At 46.8% G+C, this 19742-nt stretch overlaps 1 protein-coding gene across 2 annotated transcripts in view; it reads left to right on the plus strand.

Moving 5' to 3' along the window:
- Positions 1–19742, plus strand: part of Snx29 (sorting nexin 29) — a 420267-nt gene that overhangs the window by 363835 nt on the left and 36690 nt on the right. For both annotated transcript variants that reach the window (XM_075942055.1, XM_075942057.1), the window contains one exon: positions 16900–17040. In XM_075942055.1, the coding sequence (XP_075798170.1) occupies positions 16900–17040 (141 nt within the window). The remainder of the gene's footprint in view (positions 1–16899; positions 17041–19742) is intronic.

Raw genomic sequence — 19742 nt, forward strand, 5'->3', positions numbered from 1 at the left:
CGGAGCTGGGGCATGGTGTGCGTCTTCCCTGGAGCAGGTAGCATGGCGTCTCTCTCTGAGGTGTCTGCTCCAGAGAGGGGAGCTGTGGAGTCTGACCTCACTTCCTCTTCCTCCCGGCATTCTGTTCTGTTTACTCCACCCACCTAAGGGTGGGCCTATCCAATGGGCCTAGCAGTTTCTTTATTGCTTAACCAAGGAAATCAACAGATTGATATATGACACTCCCCCATCACATTCTTGCCACCATCTTGTTTTGAGGCAGAGTCAGGTTCCCTGTTGCTGTGCTGTTTTCTCCAGCTGGTTGGTCCTGGGAATTTCCAGGTGATCCTCCTGCTTCTACCTCCCATCTTTCTGCAGACCTGAGTAGAGTCACTGCTCCATTGCTGTGTGAGCCTGAGCAAGTCTAGAAGCCTCTCTGAGCCTTGATCTCCCCTGCATCTTCTCTGAGGATTAAATGAGACAAGGGAAATAGTAACATGGCCAATAAGGAGCTCACCTCAAGCTTCTAGACCCTTTTTGATTTTGTATAGTTCTGCCTAGTAGGCTAGTGTATCAGTCAGCTCCTGCCACAGTAATGTGGTGTAACACACAACCCATCAGAGTTGCTGAAGTGTTCTTGTTCACATATGTGTGTTCCTTGGGGCTTGGCTGGTGTAGGCTGAGCTTATCTCTAGGCTATGGTGGGCTAAGATCTTCCACACCTCTTATCTTTTGTGTCCTTTTCTAGAGGTGCTTCCCAACCTCCTGATATTCCACAGCCCAAAGCAGATGACACAGTCAAGGTCAAACACACATTCTGATTCTACTAGGAACCCCAGAGTTCTGTGCAAGCCACAGTGATGTGAAAGTGTGTGAGCTGGTTAGGACCTGGCTGCTAATTTATATACCACAGCAGACAGGAGGGAGCGTCAGTTCACAAAGCTGACTAGTTTCTCCTTCAGAGTGATATTTAAAGACTGATCTTTCTCCATCATTAGAGTCTTCCTAAGTCACAGTTCCTAATCCTTATGCGTTGTATGATTCTGTAAGTGTCTATGTAGATCAAACCATGTGCACTGTCCCTGTGGAGCAGCATAAGAGTGTCCCAGGGGTGATTTTGACCAACCTTGAGTCTCATCCTCTGGGCTGCGAAGAACATAAAATTCAGCTTTGTTTAAATGGCCTGTTAGCACAGCCAGAATCCTGCAATCACAACTTTCACAGCCAACACTCTCAGATATACATCCTCACCTTTCTCTTCTCGTTGGTTTTAGAAAGGACTGAATCACAGTAAGTGGAATCTAGGGCAGCACCTGGCCATCCCACATCAGTGTCTCTGCAGAGACAGGAATACTGACATGAAGTGAGGTGCACACTGGTCCCGGCACCCCCATTCGAGTTCAGCCAAGTTCAGCTGCCAAGTGACTTGGTGCTAAACTTGCTGAGAGCCTTTGGTTTTCACAACTTTGGAATCTTTTTTTTTTTAAAGACAGTATCTCAGTTTGTAGACCAGATTGGGCTCAAACACTGATCCTCCTGCCTCAACTTACAGAGTTCTGGGACTATAGATACATACCACTATGCTTGGCTTGCTAACTGGACTTTGAGTTGGGATGTTGGAAAGAAATTGGGCTTCTAGTGATTTTGCTATTGCTTGGTGATGCCATTCAGGGTCAGATAGGCCATTTGTCCCTGCACCTTCAGTACAGGCCCCATCTCCAGGAACAGTTCTCCACTGCTGTTGGCCCATGGCCATGTGGTTTACTAAAAAGCTAATCCATTGATTGCTGCACCTGGGCTCACACATGGGCTTCAGCCTATCAGGAGCCCTTCCAGGCCTTCAGGAGGCTGTGGAAGAATCTGTGCTGGAGATCCATGGTGTTTGAACTGTAGGTCCCCACAGGGCTGCTTGGTCATCTTTAGGGCTTCTAGCTTCTAGTTTCTAAACTCTCACCCGGAAGAGGCACACTGGCTGGATGAAGGTTCTTTCTTTGGCATTCCACCTGCCAGGTCCTTGCAGAGAAAGTGCCTTGCCCTTGCATTTCACCCTCAAAGGAAAGCTGCAATCCACTCGCTGGTGTCACTATGACTCTCAGTCATCAGGTGATCCTCCGCAGTGGACACTGAGCTGTGACAACAGGGCCGTTCCCCTTTCCTTCCCACTCCTCAATGCTTAATGGGACTTCACTCCCTTGTAGAATTGCTGGTGGCAGCGTGAGCCATGAGAACTGCCCTACAAGATAGATGCTGGTAGTATCCCATTGTGCAGATGGCGGTAGCTTGTTTCAGCCCCCTCTAGTGATGGAACCAGAGCATAACTGAGGCAGAGCCAATCCCAGAGCTGGGATTTCCACCTTGCTCTCCCTGTCTCCCTACTCATGGGTGCCTGGGAATCTCAAGGCTTTAAAGGTCTGGAGGATGGCCCGCTAGAACCTGGACTCCTTCTCTGCCCCTTGAAGACAAAGGGGCATAGGGAGAAAACAAAACACAAATTGGGGCTGGAAAAGACAGAAATTCAAATCACATCTCTACTGCCTACTGATTCTAGGCCTCGGGGCAGACCCCTGTTCGTGTCTCATTTCAAAGATAAAGCTGGCAGATGTGATACCCACAGTGAGTGCCCTCCATGGTGCTGTGCAAGCCTGGGAGGTAGGAAAATGTTATTCTCAGCCCCATCATGGGCATTAGGGACTTGAACCAAAAAATGATTCAATTTTATGGTAACATTTTGAGGGAGGAATGAATGCCCAGGGTCCCCAGTGTTCTGGTGCCTGCAGTGTACATGCAAGTGAAATTTGGCCTCTTGGGTGATGAACGAGGCCATGACTAATGTGTCTCTGTAAACTTTCCTCAGGAAGGGATGTGCACACATCATGGTTGACCCTCCTGTTGTTCTATTGGCTTTTATGAAACATTACTGCAAAAGCCCTCCAGTTGGGAGCTCTCAGAGAGGAAGAGTAGCAAGATCCAGCCTTGCTACTGTGTATAAAGGAGCCCATGCCTGATTTCTCTGGGCTGCTCTGGGCAAGAACAGTGGCAATGTCACTGTGAGCATCTGAAGAGGTTACAGGCCATTTCTCATCTCAGAGCCTGGATGCGCTGAGTTGGCATTCTGTAGCATAGCAGCCCCTACTTCAAATCATCCTGTTGATGTCATTTAATTGAAGCCTCCAGAGTGTGTTTTGGTGAGAGCAGTTCTCTGACATGCCCAGGTGAGGATGCAGAGGAAGACCAAGCCTGACAGACTCAGGCAGTGGTGTGTGTGTGTGTATGTGTTTTGACTGTCTTCTACTTTCATTTCCCACCTTTTGGAGCAAAGTCTCTTACTGAACCCAGAGCACCAATTCTAGACTGCCTAGCAAGGTCTGGGGATCTGCCTGTTGCCTCCCTACTACTAGCGCTAAGGTTACAGACGTGCATGCTCAAACTCAGCATTTACATGAGTGTTGGGGATCTTGGGGCCAGACTCTTTTATAAGTGCAAGTCTTACTTCCCATCCTCAAGAATATATCATTCAGAAGGTATAATTTAGCAGACAGCTGCCTACTGTTTTGGCCTGGCCTGGCACCTTGACTAGTTTGTCTTCACCATTCAAGGTCCGACTCAGGTATAAACTCCTCCAGGAAGCCTTCCCTGATAGACCTTTGCACTGCGCTGCATGTGGTGTCTCCTGGATGTCCCCTTCCTGCTGTTCTGAGTTCTAACACTTCTACCACTGGACAGTGTTTGTCTGTCTGTCCTTGAAGTGGTGTGTGGACTGCTTTAGAACAGGTACACAGCTTTGAAGGCGTAAGTCATAAACAATGCCACACCAGTTTGGAATTATGATTAATAGGGTGGTATTTATTTAAAGGGGAAAAAAACTTACAGATCACCGTCAGCCCTCTGCGCAACCAGGAAGGGAGTCTAGTCGCCGGAGGAGCAGGAAGTGAAGAGAGAGAGGAGAGGGAAGTGGCCGCTTTTTTAAAGGGAGAGAGATCACGCCCCAATGGGCTGGTATCTCAGCAGCTATAGGCTGGAGGAGCGGGAGGACCTCCCACAACACAGCTTTGCTGATAGCAGCAAACTTTGTTATGTTTTTCATGCCAACTAAAATGGTTGGCTCTAAACAGAGTCTGTGCAGGCAACTGCTTTCATTTTATGTCATAAAATGACTTCACAAAGTAGTGAAAGTCATGTTGCTAATAAGGTATCAAATCTAGTAAGAATGTGCAATTGCGCTTTGCCCCAGGCAGCTGTAGCCCCCAGATTGTACTCATAATCACCGTTCTGACCCCTTGGGCCACCTGCTATGTGTTTTCAAGGCCCATGCAAAACTTGGTACCTAGCAGATGCTCGCTCAGCAAGCATGAGGCAAACTACTGTAGGTTAGATCTCTGTGGCCTGCAGCTCAGCCACAGGACACTGTCTCCTCTATCATTGTGCTAAGGGCCAGAGCGGTCTGGCTTCCTTGCAGACCTTAACTCTTCCCTCCCAAAACTAAGAGAAACACATTGTGCTATCAAAGCTGGTCTCTTGCCCCAGGAACTGCGTAAAGCTTTTGCTCTGTAGCTACAGTAGTTTGCTGTCTGTTACCATAGTTCTCTGTGGGCCTGAGACTGTTCGGGAGCGTCAGACCTTCCCAGGGGAGCTTCCTTCACCTGTCTTCACATGGGAGATGGCCCAGCTATGACTTTCCATGGGTTCTCAGCTTGCTCTCTGGCCTCCTAGTGCCAGCCCTGTGACTGTGGTTGACTCTACACTCACCCATCCATTAGCTCTTTCTTTCTGAATGTTAGTGACAGTCTTATCATCCTGAGACATGGCCATGCCATCTTAACAGCATATTTTGATGCTCTTCAGTTCTGTGTGAAGAAAAGAGGGAAGAAGTGGTGTGTCACCTCAGGTGCTAGCAGACACCATCTTACTCGATGAGTAAAGTAACACTTCATTTCTCTGTCACCAAAATCTGACCAAAGAAGGAAATCTGGAAAACCTGAAAAACCACAAAGAAATAAGAAGCTGCAGCATGCAGAACTATCTCGGTTAGCATTTGCCTTGTTCCCTGGTTTATTTCAGGCTGTGACTGCACTGACACAAATGTTATTGGAATCACACCTGTCATGTATTGTAATGGTCTCTAATTTACTTAAAACAAAACAGAAACAACCTGTAGCCCAGGCCAGTCTGGAACTCACTATACAGTATAGGCTGGCCTTGGGATAACAGCTTCCCGTCTCAGCCTCCTAAGTGCTAGGATTACAGGTGAGTTTCCATGCCCAGCTCTCTTCTGGGCTCTTTAAGCTCATATGTGCCATCTGTGCCTCTTGTCCTCTCAGCACCACTGACAGCAGGCTAAATCACCTTCCCCCACCATCTCTCTCATTCCTTTGTTGAGACAGGGTCTCACTCTGCAGCCAAAGCTGGCTCCACAATTGATATCCTCTTGCCTCTGCCTCCAGAGTGCTGAGCTCATAAGCAGGTGCCACCATGCCCAGCCTGCCATATCTTTTATTTTTGAAAACTTCTGCACTAAAAATAGTTGACTGGTGAATAAAGCTATATATATTCAGAGGTATACAACATGACAATCTGCTGTATGTATACCTTATATAATGACTACCACAATGACATTGGCCCATTCTTCACCACCTGAATATACTATGTATGGTTGGGGATGAAGTTTCTGGAAGGCAATAGACATTAGCTGTAGTCATTATCACCAGAGATCGCAGAACTTACCTATCCTGTGCTCTCTGCATGAGCCCGTCACCCCACCTCAGCACAGCAGGCCCTCTGTTGTCACAAACGGTGGGATCTCTTTGTGTGCACATTTCACATGCATGCCTGTGCATGTGTGCATGTGTGTATTGTGTGGGGTGCTAAAAGTTAAACCTGGGATGTCATTCTTTAGCGGTCACCCACCTTGAATTTTCAGAGTGTCTTAGTTACTCTTCTACTGCTATGAGGAGACACCATGACTAAGGCACCTTACACAGGAAGGCGTCTAATTGCAGGCTTGCTTATAGTTTCAGAGGGCTAGTCTGCGATCATCATGGTGGAGAACACGGGAGGCAAGCATGATCCTGGGGCAGTAGCTGAGAGCTTACATCTTAAGCACAGGCAAGAGGCAGAAAGAGAGACTGGGGCTGATGTGGGCTTTTGAAACTTCAAAGTGACACATCTCCTTCAACAAAGCCACATCTACTTCCACAAGGCCACACCTCCTTATCCTTCCCAAACAGTTCTGCTAACTAGGGTTGGAGTCATTTGCCTTGCCTTCCAGACTCCTTTCACACCAGGTCTCTCCCTGGTGGGCAGTCTGATGACCTTCTATACCCCTCAGGGTAGGCCCTGGGGATACTGGAAGAACAAAAGAAGGCTTGATCCCTTCCCTTCTGAAACTTGCTCAGCCTGCCCAGGAAGGTACAAAGAACCCTACTGAATTCAAATGGAAAAAGAGCTGGAGAGGGACGTGACATCTTCAGCTGGGCTAGGAATATGGACGCAGGTAATCAGCTTAAACATATAAGCCTATGGGAACCATTCTAATTCAGATCACCACAGACAACATCTGTCTCTGACCTGGAACTTGAAAATATGTACCTCTCCTGTGGCCAGCTCCCCTGAGCAGATTCTATACACACACACACCACCATACCCAGCCTTTTGTTTTTGTTTTTGTTTTTAAAACACACTGGGTCTTTTATTTCTGTATATCTGTCAAGGCATGAATTCACAGGAATGGGCTTCTGCTCAGGCTCCCATTGTTAGGGCTCATAGAGCATCCCGTGGCTGGAATAGCTGCTAAGCTTCTGCTGAAACACGTGCCTTGCTCTTTACCCTCCCCTGATAATCTTACTTTACTCATTGTAGGAAGAGACCTCTCTTGACAAGAGTCTGGTCCTTGTTTGCTCACAGTAGTGCCAGCAGCATGCTGGGTGACGCTGTAGACTCCCAGCTTTGCCATGGAATAATTATAGGGTGTTCTTTTCTGCACCATGCCCATTTCCCCGATGCCTGTGATGCCACCCTTCTTGTTATATTCACACTTATATGATGGAGCATATTTTCTAGAGGGCTTAGAGCGTGTGTGCCAGTTGCCTTCCTCTTCGTCATTGGCGCTGTACTATTAGATGGCACATGTGATACCTTGCCATTTTACATGGGTTCTGTACTTGAATCAAGTCCTTTTACTTGAGAATTAAGAGCTTTATCTACTGAATCATCTCTTCAATACTTGGTTTTTGCCCTGTGCAATCTCCACTAGCCTTGAAACTCAAGATCCCCCTGCCTCAGCCCCCATCTGGTTTGGTCTTTGTTCTAAATCAAACATCCCTCAGCTGATTACCTGCGTCCATATTCCTAGCCCAGCTGAAGATGTCACGTCCCTCTCCAGCTCTTTTTCCATTTGAATTCAGTAGGGTTCTTTGTACCTTCCTGGGCAGGCTGAGCAAGTTTCAGAAGGGAAGGGATCAAGCCTTCTTTTGTTCTTCCAGTATCCCCAGGGCCTACCCTGAGGGGTATAGAAGGTCATCAGACTGCCCACCAGGGAGAGACCTGGTGTGAAAGGAGTCTGGAAGGCAAGGCAAATGACTCCAACCCAGTGTTTTCCTTCAGAGGAGAGCAGGCAAGTCAGCCGGAAGACCACTGGCCAAAAGCCACCCTGAGAAGTGTGTCAGGGTGGCGCTGAGCATCTAGGGACAGCAGAGCTCCGCTGGAGTGCCTGGAGCTGGATCCTGACCTCTCCCACTGGGATGAGGACCCATTCCCCTTCCCAAGCCTTCTTCTGCATCCTCTGGGCATAGGCCTGTGGGGTGGCGCTGGCAGTTCTCAGTAAATAACACTCTTTCCCTCGCCCAGCTCTTTTACACACCCCAGTGAACCGAGAAGTCGTTTTTCTTCAGTTAAGTTGTTCGTCTTCTCACCTTTGACTGTGATAACATCACTCCATCAGTGTGGTCCTGTGGTAATTCAGACATTTTGTTCTAGCACTGAGGACATTTACAGTTAATAACACATGAAGCCGTTTCATTAAAAGGAAAGTTGAGTGAGGGTGCATTAACACGGACTGCGAGCCAAAACACAAATCATTGCACTCATTGGCTGTCAAGGAAGCAAAGTGAAATAGGAACCTCAGCCGTTTTGAAGATCGTCTAATGCCATCTGATTAGTTTGTGTGCGACAATCCTCATATTGGTGTTGGGCTGTCCCTGCTTCCCATTGGTATGGAAACAGTGTGGCTCTGGGCCCTTCCTCCATCAGAGGCACTGAGCTTGGTCTCTACTGCCTTCCTGTCTCCTAATGGTGATTACACATCTTACTTGTTCCATGACTGCGTTTTAAGACAGAAAAAACCACTGAGCTTTGGAGAACTTCTTATGCAAAATGTCTGGTACATTTTGAAAGGCATTGCAAGGCCACATGATCATCGTCCATCACACGTGAACAGAAATGAGAGTCAGACTTGCATTTTCTAAGAGAAATGAGACCTGTGTTTCTCTGGGCTTGTCATGCTCTGGGCCTTGTAGTGCAACTGTGCCATCCCATATACTTGGGGATGGGGGTACTGAGGCAGGAGGATTACAAATTTAAGGCCAACCTGAAGTAGAGAGTTCAAGGCCAGCCTGAGCAACTTAGTGAGATCTAAAAATAAGAAATGAAAATGATGGCTGGGGTGTGGCACATTGGTTACTGCTGGCTTAGCATGTGTGAGGCTCTAATTCAATCCTTAGGAAAGGAGGGAAGGGGAGAGGGAGGGAAGGAGGAAGGGTGAGAGGGAAGAAAGGGGGAGAAGGAGGGCAAGAGGGAAGGAGAAAGGGAGGGAGGAAAAGAAGAAGGAAGGAAGGACGGACAGACGGACAGACAGACAGAAGGACGGAAGGAAGAAGGGCGAATGAAAGACACCATGCATAAGGAAACCTTTGTTTCTGGGATCAGGACTTGGTATGGGGCAGAAGTAGAGTGGAGAGGGAGGAGCTTTGAGTGCTCAGCAAGCAGAGGCAGCCTGACGTTTTTGCTTGCAAACCTCCAGTTTATATTTGTGAGTCCTTGCCGCATGTGGGCCAGTGTCTCTCCGCAGTCTGCTCTTTGTCAAGGTTTACAGCAGTCATTAAGTATCTCCTATGAGGTTCCTTCCTGAGATAGCTCTCTGGATGGGGACTCAGGCTGTGTTTGTGACAGGGCTATATGAATGCCTTGCTGGCCTGTAGCCAGCGCAGAGGGCGCTCAGCTCAGGCTGAGTCAAAGCCCAGTGTGCATCCAGGGTTTATTTTAGTGTTTGCTAACCCACCCAGGGGGTTAGGTTCTGACCTCTGCCAATGCTATTGAGCTTTCTGTAAGCAGAGGGCACTTGGAGCTGCCCCATCCTCAGCCACCCTTTCTGTTTGTGTTCCCTGTCTGCCTAGCATTTGACAATTAATTAGGCATGGTAATTACCTGCTTTAATTTCGTGATTGCACATCCTATAATTACCCCTAATTCTGTAATAGGGAAGTTCATGTACACAAAGGCAATGGATGATGGAGGTGACAGGGCTTGCCATATCTGCAGCTGCCATTGCTCCTTGTGCCTGCTAGACATGACGTCTCAGGACCACCAGGGAGACTGGCCTGCACCCCTGCTGCAGGTGAAGGAACTGAGTCTGAGTGAGGTACTCTCCTTAGGGTTGCAGAGTGTGTGTGTTGGGGGGCAGCTAGGCTAGGGGCCCAGGCTTTCTCTGTGCACAGCCCTGTGCCCTGTCCCTCTGCCAACCTGCCAACCAGCCTGGTGTCCCATGTGTTTGGGGCTAAAGAGGCTTGTATTGTGCTCGGCAGGCTTTTGACCCAGAGCTTCACCTGCCAAAGCAAACTTGCAGATCTTTATTCTATTTCCTGCCTCTCCTCCCCCAAACTGTGCATGTGACCAGTTGCACATTGGAACGGCACTTGACAGATGTGTTGATACAGGTGTTGGACATTGTCCTAACGTCAGCCAGTTCTTCCCACATCACTCTCGTTTACCAAATGGAAGAGATAATCTAACTTGCAAGAGGTGGCACTAGGGTTCAGGTCCAACTTCAGGCCTCCCCTTCGTGGCTGGACCAGCTGCACCTCAGGTGTGCATGGGCACCTACCACAGTACCTTGGGCACAGCCCCAGTCCTGCCCAGTCTGGATATGGATTAGACAAATAGGTCCTTGAGTAGACTGGAAACTCACTGTCCAGAGGACAGGAAGAAGGCATGACTTACTGACACACACATCATGCAGACCCTGTCATCCCCTGGATTTTTCCTGTGTCTGCCATGTGTAACTGTTACTCAGTGGAGATTCAGGACACTTTAGCATTGTCTTTTGTGCCCAAGTTAGAAACCTTTCTTCTCCCCTAGCTCATGAAAATATTGGCCATGTTTTTGTTATTTTGTTTTGATTTTGTAGTAGCATAATAGTTTTGCCTTACACGTTTAGGTCTGTGCTCCTAAAAGAGATAGGAACAGGAGCACCCAATTGAAAATACCCTAAATGCCCATCCCTGCAGAGCAAAAATACTGGTAGCATGTTACCACGGTGGAATGCTGTGCAGCCATGTCAGGGCACTAGTGAGAGGGCATATAGCAACATGGATGCATTCACAAACGTTATCCAAGAAGGAACCATACATGGTGGATTAGACAAGCATGACTCCATTTGTATGAAGTATAAGAAAGAAGAGAAAGTACAGGGGAGCGTGTACTCCATCACAGAAGAGGTACAGGGGAGCGTGTACTCCATCACAGAAGAGGTACAGGGGAGCATGTACTCCATCACAGAAGAGGTACAGGGGAGCGTGTACTCCATCACAGAAGAGGTACAGGGGAGCGTGTACTCCATCACAGAAGAGATACAGGGGAGCGTGTACTCCATCACAGAAGAGGTACAGGGGAGCGTGTACTCCATCACAGAAGAGGTACAGGGGAGAGTGTACACCATCACAGAAGAGGTACAGGGGAGAGTGTACACCATCACAGAAGAGGTACAGGGGAGAGTGTACACCATCACAGAAGAGGTACAGGGGAGCGTGTACTCCATCACAGAAGAGGTACAGGGGAGCGTGTACTCCATCACAGAAGAGGTACAGGGGAGCGTGTACTCCATCACAGAAGAGGTACAGGGGAGCGTGTACTCCATCACAGAAGAGTGCTGCTGACAAGTGAGTAGTAAGTGGTGTCCAGATAAACTGGAGTACATGTGTTTTGGTGGTGTGCCCTCAGCCGGGTCATACATAGCTCCCACCCAGCTTGTGAGGAGTGTCCCTTTTGATCTCCATACTGGCTGTAACAGTTTATACTCGCTAGAAGTGTGGAAGTCTCCTTCCTGCCCACATTTTTGCCAGCGTTAGTTATGTGTTCTCTTGGTGACAGCCACAGATGCTTGTAATCCACCGTTGGACTGAGCCCAAGCCCAAAGCCCCCAACTTCTCCTTGCTTCCTTGTTTCACATATGCCTGACCAGGGTAAGTTCTGTAGTAAAAGGATCTGAGGATCTGCACTTTGAAGTGGGACTTGTTCGTCGGGACAGCTGTGTCCCTAGTAATGACACAGAGACTCATTATTAATTATAAACGTTCAGCCGTAGCTCAGGCTTATTACTAACTAGTACTTACAACTTAAATTAACTCATTTCTATTAATCTATGTCTTGTGGCTTTACCTTTCCTCCATCATGTCTGTGTCTTCTGGTGACCCTGCCTTCTTCCTAGTGTCCTCTGTGTCAGTCTGTCCTGCCTGTACCTCCTACCTAGCTAATTAATGGCTGTTTAGCTTTTTATTAAGAGGGCACCTTAGCAAAGACACATTTTTACATTGTACAGAAAGATTATTTCACAACATTTTCTCTCTTTTTGTCTAAATAAAAAGGAAAGGGTTTAAGCCTCACACACTAAAGCTATATATAATAACAACTATCAGGTAAAAATTACACGCACAATGTCCAGTCCATTTTTATTTTGCAATTTTGGAGAAAATTCTCCATTCATTCTATCTTGGTGAATCCAAAGTTCTGCACCTAATTTACCTTCTATTATAACTAATGGGCACTATAAGTATTTAGCTTCAGCTCCATCAGAGACCCCAGAAGGATATACTATTACCCAAGTAAACAGGAAGTACAGGGCAAACCACTTCCAAACCTATAGAAATAACAGACATCTGGCTGCCCAAAGTTCCTCTGCAATGCTGGGGCATCCATCTTTGGCATACAAGCCTAGAAGGTCTGGCAGACTTTTCTATGAAGCAAGAATTTTGAAGGACAGCCCTGCTTTTTCTAGGTAAAGCTCAACAGTCTCTTTCCTTTGTGTTCTGCTTGTCCAGTTTGAACAACATATTGTCGTCAGCAAGGCAAGGGAAGTTTCTTTGCACAAATGGCTATCTAGCTTTTCCCACAAAGAAAGCAAACTCTATATGGAGGTTCTTCGATGCCTGTCATCCTTTTTTGAAGTAAATTGGTGTTGCTAAGAGCAGACTGTGTTTTATTTTATGAAAAGCCTTGTTATTAAAACATTTTAAATGCCATATTCTATAGGTCTTTGAGGCATCTGAAGACTATATATGTAAAATATGTCTCTGACTTTGAAAATAATATAATATGACTCCAAGTTTAATTGATATAGATGACTATTAACTTGTATTTTTTATTATTATAAATAGCTTTTAAGGACTAAAACTTTACATTACATTTTTAAATAAGCTGCACAGGTATAATACCTTAAACAAGAATTAGAACCATATAATACAGTATACTCTTAAATTTATCAATATACAAAAATCCAAACCAGTGTAAAATTTTGGGGAATAGTGGTTGATTTCTATACCATACCCCCCCCTTCCCTTCAGAAAGAGATCTTCGAATCTAGCTCCTTTGTTTAGCTTTCTCCCTGAACATAACCAATAACAGTTTGTAACCACCCCTCCTAAATGATGACAAATATCCATAACCCCACCTCTTGGGATGTGGACGTTGGTTCTCCAGACTGCTTCCTGTTGACTGTGGGTGACGGTGACAGAAGATTGAAATAATGATCAAATCCTGGAAAAACTAACCATAGCATTTGTTGTTCAGTCTCTGTGCAATGGGGAAGCACAAGGCTTATTTGTGGTCCTGACTAGACTAGTCTGTGGGGCTGGACCATCTCAGCCAGCAGCCTTGAAGCTGTTCTGAATGCCAAACTCTGGGGAAACTGCAATAGAGACTCTCTGAGATACTGGATCACCTGGGCTACCCATTTTCCTTGGTATTTCATTCCCTTGCTCTGAAAACACATAAACTTCTAAAGGTAACATACATATCTGCATTAACACAAGTATGGACTCTGCACTGTAACAAGCCAAACAAAGATGATTTTTTATTTTATGTTTGAGCAGGTAAAGTATATATCACCTGTCTTGTGGTTTTTTAATGTTTATTTCTTTATGTCTGTAGCCAGGATTTTCAGGGGGTCTTCCCTGATCGAATCTGATCTCTATCAACTTTGGATGAATCCACAGCCTTTCATTTCTCGTGGAAACAAAAGCATAACCTCTTTCTCAATGTAACATATTTTTTGACTTCCATTTTGAAGTGAAAACATTTTAAAAATATATAGGGTGGTTTAATCTGGCTGTTCCCCATTCATAATCCGATGTCTCTCAGCAGCTATTGTTGCTCATCAACAATCAAAAAGTTTGAAGTCAATATAATACCATACTTGATCCATACTCTGTGTATTTTCCATTTTTATGTGGCTTATCCTTTTTATATTATTTTATTTTTTCTTTAAAGACTTTATCTTATTATTTTAAATTACTTTTTCTGTCTGCCTATGTCCATTTTCATTTTTTAAGTCCACACATTTTTTTTGTAAACACACTATAACCTGTTTAGAGTTTCTTTTCTTTTTTTCTGTTGGATCTGCTTTACTGTGCATCTGTAGCCATTTCTGTCTGCATGAGCAAAACCTTAAACTGCCATACAGTTTAGCTCGTGATACATTGGCAGCTTAAGCCTGCAGGCTGTGTCTGAGAGACTTCAGGACCAGGAAGCTACATTTGGCTTAATTTTTGTATGTTTGGAACCTTTTTTTTAAAAAAGCTTTTTCATGTCTTATGTGAAAATATTTGCCCCCACATTGGACACCATTTGTAGCAAGTCTTTCTCTGTCCAGCCAACCCACTCCCAAATCATGACATGGAGACTTCTTATTAATTATGAAAACTTGGCCACTAGCTTTGGCTTGTCCTAGCAAGCTCTCAGAACTTAAATTAATCAGTTTATATTAATCTATATTCTGTCATCTGGCTTGTGGCTGTTACCTCACCTCCTGCATGCACATCCTGCTTCTTCTGCATCTTCTTGTGACTCTGCCTTTCTTCTTCCCAGCATCCTCTGTGCCTGGAAATCTTGCTTAGCTATTGCCTATTCAGCTCTTTCTAAAACCAACCAGAGTGACACATCTTCACAGTGTACAAAAAATTGTTCCACAAAATCATTTTCCCTTTAGGCAGAAGATAGTGAGCCTTAGTGCCAACCCCAGCAGCACCCACTGATTTTATTTCCTTCTTCTGGGTCAAGAGCTACATGGTTTTCTCCATTGTTTAAAAGGGAGCTTGGTTGTATGGCTTTTTATTCCCTCCAAGGAGTTACCATCTTCATGGTTCAAGATGAGGAAAGTGGGCCAGTCAGATTTATATGGGAAGGGAGGAGCCTTTTAAAATAAGTAAATGAATGAATGAATGACCCTAACAGTTTTCATTATATGCATGCTTAGTCCTGTGGTGTAGAATTCATGAGCAAATCATCTGCACCTCAAGTTTCCCAGGTTTGGATGTGGAACAGGTTGTTGGGGATCAGCTGCTATTAACATGGAAGATTTTTATTCCATCCTATTAGATCAAGGTGAAATCAGGGGCTGTTCTGGCAAGGAGAATACTTGGAGGTCATGTTGAATGCCACACTGCTGGTCTGGAGTCGCAGAGGCCCCTGTGAGCCCCAGCCATCGCCACAGAGCATTGAGGCAGAAAACATGGGGCACTGGAGAGAAGACAGCTCTGGGCTCACATTCTTCACTTTCCCATTTTCCCCGGCAAGTGACTTTGCCTCTCTGAGTCCATGTCTTTATCTCAAGAGGATACATTCCTACCATCTGCCTTTCAGCTTAGCCTGAGGACAAGAGGAAGATGTATGTATCTGTGTAACACCAGCCCATGACAGGTGCTCAGTGCTCCAACTGTTTGGTTGGAGTTTGTCATTTCTGTTCAACTTTGGGTCTCCCACTCACTGAGTTCAGAGGCTCATTTCAGAGCTGAGAGCTCCATCTACATCTCCGTGAGGTGCTGAGGCGAGCCTATCATGGGTGACCCATGGAGCCTTGACACTCTTCTTGTTCCCCTGTTTATCAGTGGCCACCAGAAATGCGCTCTGGGTACCAGCGAAGGCAGGAGTGTAGATATAACAGGAATCCCGACTCTCAGCCATCACCTTTATCTCATCCCCTGCTCCTGGAGACTGTTCCGGACTTGACCTGGCAGCTTTCAGGCAGCATGAGAGACAAAGGCATCATGTTTTGCTGTTGTTTTTGCTCCTGAAGATGGATTAGTAAAAGCCGAAGAGGAAGCTGAGGCTTAGGGCCTGGCTTCAGACTTAAAGAGTGTACGGATGCACACTGAAGCTGCAGCTCATGTCTGAGGTCTGTACTAGAGACAGATCGGAGAGTCCTGGGCAGAAACACGGGGCCTATAGAACTGGGTATGGCTGCCTGTAGAGGAGAGAAGGACAGTAGCCGAGCATCCTTGTAGCAGGGTAGTAAGCATGCTCTTGCTTCCGCTGAGTAAAAAGAGTTGGCTTCTAAACATATATTATGAAGAATGCAGTCAGACTGTGGGACTCACAGTAGAGGCATTTGTGGCCACTGGCCTGTAAATAGGTCTTGAAGATGTAGGGACCCTTGCTTTATGTGATGAAGTACAATAGTCATTGTGCAGAGACTTTGCCCTCTCTATGATTCTTAGGCTTTAAAACACTTCATCCTTTTTTTTTTTTTTTTTTTTTTTGGATTTTCGAGACAGGGTTTCTCCGTAGCTTTTTGGTTCCTGTCCTGGAACTAGCTCTTGTAGACCAGGCTGGCCTCGAACTCACAGAGATCCACCTGCCTCTGCCTCCCGAGTGCTGGGATTAAAGGTGTGCGCCACCACCGCCCGGCTAAAACACTTCATCTTGGAGCAGTAGCACACACCTTTAATACCAGCACTCAGCAGACAGAGCAGTAGGATCTTTGTGAGGTTGAATTTGGCCTGGTCTACACAGTGAGTTCCAGGCCAACCAGGTATGCATGAGGAAACTTTTCTCAAAAAATAAATTGAGCCTCCAGCCTCCCATTTCTCAGATTTCCTTACCGAGTAGCTGCGCTGTGCCCTGGCAGCATCTTGAGTGTTCTTTGACAGTGTCCCAAACATGGCTGAGATAGTTACGTTGCTGCATGTGCTTGAGCCACCTGGGTATGGCCTTGTGTTCTGCTGGGCCCCTCAGCAGTCTAAAAGATTTTGACCTCACTTCCCTTTGTCTTAAATGAGCTCCCCTACTATGTGCTGACCTACTATGTGGTGGTCAGCATGACCCCAGCATGCAGAATTTGTGTCCATGGGGCAGCTTGTAAGCCACATATGTGACCAGGGAGATGAATCCATGCTGTCACTCAAGGGCAGCTCACGTGTGAACAGGGAGCTGTATCCCTGTCCCCTCAGCCTGGTGAGGACATACTGTGCATTTGGGCTCTCCTGCCACATGCGGCACTGCCTTGTTCTGGTGTCCATTGGTGCCGTCGGTACCGCCATCTTGTGCCAGGTACTTGGTGCCCAGTGGTGTGAGGCAGATGTGGCCCCTGTGTGGACAGAGTGATGTGAGGATGACCTAGGAGCTCCGACTCAGCCTGTCTCCCTTCTCCCTCACTGGCAGATCTACATCCGGATAAAGGACGACGAGTGGAACGTGTACCGGCGGTACACCGAGTTCCGGGCATTGCATCACCAGCTGCAGAGCACGTTCCCGCAAGTAAGGGCCTACAGCTTCCCACCCAAAAAGGCCATCGGAAACAAGGTACGCATCCAGGGGCCACGTCACTACTGCACTTTGGTCTGTCCTCCAAGACTGCACTCACCACAGAAAACCTGCAATGTTAGAAAAGACAGTGGAGAAAGTAGCCACCTAAGGGAAGGGCAGTCTTCTTGTGGGCGGGTCTCCCTTATTTCATCATGATCCCTAACTGTGAAGTGCCAGAGAGCCAGTGTGCTGGGCACAGTGGGCTGTGCCCTTCCAGTAGGAACACTCAGCATCACCTATGCTGTGTGAATGCATCAGAGACAATGCAGACGCAGGCAGGTGCAGCTGTGGCCTTTAAATGCTGTTCTTAAAAATAGACCAGTAAGAGGGCCTAGGGGTAAATGAACAAGCCTGTGATGCTGAGTTTAGTTCCTAGAACCCATGTTAAGGGACAAGGAGGTCTCCTGGCTTCCATATGTGTGTTCACACGTGAGCACATGTGCATATGTACACACACACACACACACACAGAGAGACAATTTACAAAACTAAAACAGTTTTGGGGGATCTGGAGAGCTGGCTCAGTCACAACAGTGCTTGCTATACAAGCCCGAGGACCCAGCAAGCACCTACTTAGAAATGTCACACATGCCTGTAATGTCACACATACTTGTAATCCCATGCTGTGGAGACAGCTCACTGACTGCCCCGCCTAGCTCATTGGCTAGCTCCTGCTCAGTGACAGACCCTGTCTCAAAAACCAAGGTAGACTCAAGGTTGTGCTCTGGCTTCTACATACACTTGCACAGGTGTGCATACAACCTGCACACAGATGTGCATACATGCACACACAGAAATTAATTTGGCATCTGAGTTGGTTATACTTGCTGACTGCTGTTCTGATCCAATATTTTCCCTGGTTGCAGTCACTGCTGTCATGATACTCATTCACATGTATGATGGTGGACCAGACTTTTTTTTTTAGAGAGGTCTCTTGTATTATGTCTACTTCTGTTATGAAGGCAGGATGGCCTCTGTTGGAAACATGTCATTAATCACCATGCAAAGGACTGGGTGAGACTGAAGAAGGCAGACTCAGTGTGCTCAGTCAACTGTCCCAGCAGTTGGCCTCATCCATAGCATTCTGTTAGTGAGTGGAGACATTTCTACTACCTTGTCTGCACTGCAGGCTGCTGAGGGTGCTCCCAGTGCATCACCAGGTCTCTTATCTTGACCTGGTGTCACTCACCTGTAGTGACATCACTAACTCCATGGATGATTCCAGGGCATAGCCATCTGGAACCATTCAGAATCAAGTGGGAAGGAGGCACTTGTACAGCTACAGAATACTAAACATCCAGGTAGATGTGGGCACCCTCGAGCACCTGAAGGGATGGCATTGACAAAGACTGGTTCTCAGCATGGGCAGCCATGTATTCTCAGCTCGTGGTTCCCATTAGAGACAGGAGCTGTGCTACTCTGGCCCTTCATCTCTTACATCATCTTCTCTAATTTAGACCCCTCCTCCTCTTGTGATGCCAGTGGACCATCCAGACCTGCAGTGGTCTCCCAACTCAAAGTGCCTACTTTAATTACATCTGCCAAGGCCATCTGCATGTAAAGTTCTAGGAACTAGCTCAACCCACCACACTCTTGTATCACTAAGAGCGTTCTCTGAAGCTGAATCCACCCCTTCTCCACCTCCTGCTTCTCCCTCCCCTTTTCAGAAGCCTCCATGAGGAATGTCCACCAAGAGCACCAGTCCCGTGAAACAAGCTCACCAACTGAGGCTCAGGACTGAGGAATAGGGCTTCTGGAGTTGAGTTGTTGTGTTAGTTAGGGTTTCTATCACTGTGAAGAGACACCATGACCATGGCAACTCTTATAAAGGAAGACATTTAATTGAGACTGACTCACAGTTCAGAGATTTAGTCAATTATTGATATGGTGGGAAGTAGGGCGGTGTGCAGGCAGCCGTGGTGCTGGATGAGCTGAGAGTTCTACATCTTGATTCATAGGCGGCAGAAGGAGACTGTAAGCCACATTGGGTGTAGCTTGAGCATATGAGACCTCAAAGCCCACCTCCACAATAACACACTTCCTGTAACAAGGCCACACCTCCTAGTCATACCACTTCTATGGGCCATGCATTCAAACATGTGAGTCTATGGGAGCCATTCCTATTCACACCACCACAATCATTTAGAAAGCGCAGTGGCAATCCTGGGTCTGCCCTGTATACAACAGAGACTGGGAGTAGGTTTCGTCTTTGCAGTCGCCTTCATACAGGAGAAGCCCCCATCTGTAGCGGGTCACCCATGATCTCTGCATGCAGGAGAATCCCCACGCCTTCCAGTATAGTGGACCTTTCCCCCCATGTCTATAGAGCGACTTTCTCTTTCTTATTTGTACATAAGTGAACATGGCCTAGTGACCAGCTAAGTGATGACCAGATAGATGTCAAGACACAAGGACCTGACTGCCACCAGCCACAGCTCATCCCTGACATCCTCCGTGTCATTCTTGATGGCTGGTTGGACGGTGATCTTGACCTCGCATGAGGTTGAGGCTTACACACATTCCTTTAGTCCACTTTGACTGAAGAACATGGACTATTTGGGCAATTCCTTCAATTTCCAAGAGAGGGACTGGGTCAGGGTGTCAACTGCCAGGGCCTGTGATACTTGGGGATAGCCTTCCCAAGTAGTCAGCTGCAACTGGCTGTCTCCCCACTCCACCCCTGTCCGGCTGAGCTGGAG

Source organism: Microtus pennsylvanicus, chromosome 11 (genome assembly GCF_037038515.1).
Source record: "Microtus pennsylvanicus isolate mMicPen1 chromosome 11, mMicPen1.hap1, whole genome shotgun sequence".
Lineage (NCBI taxonomy): Eukaryota > Metazoa > Chordata > Mammalia > Rodentia > Cricetidae > Microtus > Microtus pennsylvanicus.